Source organism: Bidens hawaiensis, unplaced genomic scaffold (assembly GCF_021521415.1).
Source record: "Bidens hawaiensis isolate Kalapana, Puna unplaced genomic scaffold, B.hawaiensis_p1.1 tig00023835_1, whole genome shotgun sequence".
Classification (NCBI taxonomy): Eukaryota; Viridiplantae; Streptophyta; class Magnoliopsida; order Asterales; family Asteraceae; genus Bidens; species Bidens hawaiensis.
The window spans coordinates 1-5,211 of record NW_027505039.1 but is presented as its reverse complement, the minus strand read 5'-3'; the positions used below and the strand labels follow the sequence as shown (position 1 = coordinate 5,211).

General features: G+C 32.3%; 1 protein-coding gene across 1 annotated transcript; it reads left to right on the top strand.

Moving 5' to 3' along the window:
- Nucleotides 1-342: 342 nt before the first annotated feature.
- LOC143610108 (uncharacterized) lies at nucleotides 343-2,532 on the top strand. Its single transcript, XM_077084680.1, has 3 exons — nucleotides 343-562; nucleotides 942-1,332; nucleotides 1,945-2,532. Exons 1-3 carry the CDS (start codon nucleotides 343-345, stop codon nucleotides 2,336-2,338), a joined length of 1,005 nt encoding a protein of 334 aa, XP_076940795.1. The 3' UTR covers nucleotides 2,339-2,532.
- Nucleotides 2,533-5,211: the final 2,679 nt, after the last annotated feature.

The window sequence follows — 5,211 nt, the reverse complement described above, 5'->3', positions numbered from 1 at the left end:
ATAAAATGTATGTGTGTTATTAGTTGTGTTATATGGATTTCCGTAAAGGTGGCAGAAATATAGAGAGATGTAAGGCAGGCAAGCAAACAATGACAGAGTGCTGGCTGTATGTATAGTATTGTTTGTATAGTGCACTGCACACTCCTCAGCATCACAACAAATTAGCCAGTTCACTGCAGTGGTTGGACTCATTTGACATACACCTCTCTCTCTCTATATGTATCTATATCTATATGTGTATATGTGTGTGAGAGAGAGAAAGAGTTCACTAGATTCACTCCATACCCTATTATTATAAACACAAGAAGCTAACAAGCAATCTCATATTATTATACTAACTAGATGATGATGATGGGTACAAGCAGTAGTAGTAGTAATCAAACTCATCAAACTTCAACAAATGTGTTCACTGCTTCTCAATGGGAAGAACTTGAACAACAAGCCTTAATCTACAAATACATGGTTTCAGGTGTTCCAGTACCTACTGATCTCATCTTGTCTGTCAGAAGAAGTTTGTATACCTGCTCCTCACCTTCTTCCTCACTCTCCCACCATCCCACCTGTAACCACTCTTCTTTTCTTTTTCTACCTACTATTATTATTATTATTATTATTATTATTAACCCACTACTTGTTATCATAGTTGCAGAAGTCTCTATAGAACGATTTTTACAACACTGCTTAATATTAATATTAGATAGTGTTATCAGTTTAGTAGTTAGGTTTTTGTTATGATATATATCTATATATTTTAACTCTATTATTATTATTATTATTATTATTTCAAACTAATTTTTATCATAGTTGCAGAAGTTGCTAGACGCACTTAAAACGATTTTTACAACAATGCTTAAGGAGTATTAATATCAGATAGTATTATCAGTTAGTATATATTTTAACCAACTCAATCTTTTAACTTAATAACATTAATATATGTGCAGTGGGTGGAGTATGGGAGGCAGGGTCAAGTTATCCGTACAACCAGTTGTATCAGATGAGTGGATATGGCAGAAAGATAGATTTGGAGCCAGGAAGATGCAGAAGAACAGATGGTAAAAAATGGAGGTGTTCTAAAGAAGCTTATCCAGATTCTAAGTACTGTGAGAGACACATGCATAGAGGCAGAAATCGTTCAAGAAAGCCTGTGGAATTTACTACTTCCTCTTCATCTTCTTCAGTTACTACTGCAACAACTCTTAATGTTTCTTCATCATCACCAGTTTCCAAATCAACTCTTAATGTTTCTTCTCATCCTTACCCTTCATTCTCATCTATTCACTCCAGTTTCTTGGATTCTTCACCTTATTCTCATCAAACCCTGAAAGACTACAGGTTTTGTTTTGTTTTAGAGTTAATATAACTTTTATTAATATTCATCTAAACGAGTAGTGTTTACATTGAAAAAAAGACAAACGGCCAACTACGTCGCTCGCCCTTTTTCGATTGCTAAAATATATTTATAGCAATGTTGTAAAAGTACCCACTATGAGACGAGTTTTTTTAACTCCGTCTAGTTAATAAGAATCTCAAAATGGTCATACTCAGCCATAATCACGTCTTCTTGGTCAATTTGGGCTGATTTTGACATAAAAAATATAACATAATTCGTATTTCTATAATATTAAGGAACGTATTCATATCATTTTTTTAATTAATGATTAGCATTTTTTAAAATAATTTAGTATTTAAAAATGTATTTCTCCTGTTTATATTGATATTCACCTATTTTATTATAAATACTAGTAAACTTATTATACTTGAAATATATATATATATATATATTATCCAAAGTTAATTTTCTGTATATTTATTATCTCCGTCTAGCGACTTTTGCAACTATGATTCATATATTTTGGTGTTATTAAAATTTTGTTTTGTTTTGTTTTGTTTGTGTATAATTAATTAATTAATTAGTTAGAGGTACATAATGTTAATAATTAACAGGAACTTGCAAGGAATGAAGGATTTAGGTGAGGATGAAAGATCAGCAACATCTTACTTCCAACTAAATGATCATCATCATCAAAACTACTCTCATTTCAGTTTCCAAAACCTAAAAGACCATCAAAAGAAAGAAGATCAAGAAGCACAAGGGCAACATTGTTTTGTCATGGGTACTGATTTCATAAAACCATCACAAGAAACCAACAAATCAAGCATCCAAATTGACACAAAAGTTAATGATAACCTTACCAATCAACAACCATTCCACCACTTCTTTTCAACACCAAAAACCACACTTAATAATAACACTAACCCTGACTGGGTTAATGTTGACACAAAAGCACCTTTGTCCACACAAGATCTTTTTCAATCCAAGCCAAGACCTTACTGGTAGAGTTAAGTTAAAGTGGAAGAAAGTAATAATAAGAATTAGTAGGTTTTGTTTTCAAGAATGTTTTGTTAAATGTCATTGTTAACAGAACAGAACCATGCAAGTGCATTTTAGGTTAGAATATTATTATATGGTAGGGCAGCAAACAGAAGAATTACATGTCTGGAATTCACTTGTCATTATCAAATATAATGTAACATGACATATACGCCCCCACTTTCATGAATATCAGTATTATTATTTTACTACTATGATACTGTCCAATCACATTGCTCTTTTTCTTTAGTATACATACAAACTATACATGTATATATAGCTGGTCAAAGATAAAAGGCTGACTTAATCAATGCATTCAAATATGAACATGAAATAGTAGTTCAAATTCAAGTGAAGAATATGCCAATATATATGTATCTAGTTTAAATGAAAGTGGAATTTTGTGTTATAAATGTGATTAATAGAGTTGGCAGGTGGATGCTTTAAAAGTACAATTCTTTATAGAGGGACACTGAGACAACAACTGTCTCTTTAATGTCTAGCTATCTCCCACAAAACATTGGTTATCTTCATCTGTTATATTTCACTAGGTTAGGTAAGTTACTCCTCACATGCTGTGGTTACAAGTGATCATCAAATAGTGTCATATTATAAGCCATAACAACCCGAACTGAACAATTAGTGAAAACCGAAAAATTTAATCTAAATTAATCATAATTGAACAAAACTGACGGTTATAGTTAAGTGAATTTGATTAACTAACCATTAGGCTATGGTTACAGTTAACGACTTAACGTATCTACGTTAACCGACTTTAACTAAAACCTAACTGGACCTTGTATGTCTAAGTTTTACCAAATTAATTTGATACCTTGATTTTTTTCCAGCTTCGAACATTTAAATTTACGTTGCAACTGTTTATATAGAATAGCTTGGAACACGATTATCTAAGCTTGAGACCGACATGTTGTAGCTTCGAAACTTCATAATTGAGCTTGAAACAACATAACCAAACCAACTTCAACTAGAACAAGTAAAAAAAACATAAAAAATACATTGGACGATATTATTAACTGAAGTTCACCGAAACAAACCTATAACCAACCATTCGGTTATGGTTAAGCAGTCGTCCATAACCGAACCCTGGTTATGGTTATGGTTAAGCGCTAGTAACCTAACATAACCGACTTTGCACACCACCCTTAATACGTCATATTAAGAATGAAAAAAAAGTATAAAATCAATCCAATTCATGTTAATGACTCTAAACAATTAAATAAGATTTACCCATTTACAATCACCAAATGTCAAAACTTAAACAATTATTGGACCTTTGAATTTGATAAAAAAAATGTATTCTCAATATTTGCTAATGCGAGTCATGTGACTTGATCAATTTCCTTCTTTGAAACAACAAGAAAGTCAACACAAAAACTTGCAAGATCCCAGCCACCCAAATGAAAATCAATCCAATCTTCTTTCCCATATTGGGTTTTCTTGGATGTAATGGTGGGTGTGGATGATCATGTCTCTTATGATATGATGATGATGATCTTGAGGTGTTTCTTGAACTTGGAGAATGACGTGGCTTTCTTGGACGTGACAATGGCGGTGGCGGTGGTAGTGGCAATGTCGACCGTGGTGGAAATGGCGGAGGAGACCGTTGAAAATGTTGTTGGGAGTTAACATAGGAAACAAATAAGAGAAGAGCAAAGTGAAACAAAAGTAATGTTAATAAGATAGATTCCATGGCTTGTTAGTTGTTACATAGGAAAACTAGAAAGAAATGAAGGCGGCTTTATGAAGATTGAAATTGGGTCCATTGAATACATAGACATGGCCACTAAAGCAATCACTTTGGTCTTTTTGTTAATAAAATGAGAGATGAGTTTGGAGAGATTTTGTTGATCCCTTCTTTCCAGGAGAATACAATTGGTAATAACTAATAAGTGAATTTTGGTATTTCCAGTTAATTATGCAAATGGTTTCGCGGTGATTTGCTAAAAGTAACGGGGGTTTCGTATCTAACTTTGAGAAGTAACAAGTCTGAAATATGTGGTTACGAGGATTGAAATGATGTTTTAAATGTTCTTTAAATTAGTGATCATCATTATAAGGTTTAGAAATTTAAAAATATTATACTGAAATTGTTTATAAATAAGATAGGATAAGATGTGTTAGACATGTTCCGGCAATATTTTGTATGATTTGGTTGGAAGTCAAACTATGTCCTTGCCTACTCAAATTTGCACCATGAGCAATAAATTGTAATATACCCTCTTTATTAAAATGATCAATTTAAATAAATTTATACTGTTTATCTGTCTGCAAATTCACACACATCCTATCTTTATGTACGCAATGGTGTGAAAAGTCACAATGTATTACATTTACCACGTTTGATGATCCAAAGATAGTCCGTCCAAAACTTCAACATCAGGACAAACGAAGTTGATTATTATAAGTTACCTATTAAGTATAAGGCTAACAGATGCTATCTGTGTGAAAATGTTTTCTTGGTAGAATAAATATAAAAAAAATAGATTTGATGATTCATTTAACTTATTTTGTGTGTGAAAGTGACATATAGTAGAAGTTCCTATATATGTGAAAGGGGTTTTTAACCTTAATTTGGCGAAAGCTATATAAAGAAAAAGGGGTGTATGATAAGTTAGTAAGCAATAGTAGAAACTGGATTTATTTCTAGTGGCACTGTGTTATCGTCAGTCGGGACAACAACGTTTAATGCTTTTATCCATTTGGAAGTGTTACAACCACTTTTGCTTGATGCCATCCATCAATGCATACACATATGTCATTAAAATGTAAAACAACCTTTCTCCATTAGCCCCATAAAAAAATATAAGACAATGAAATAT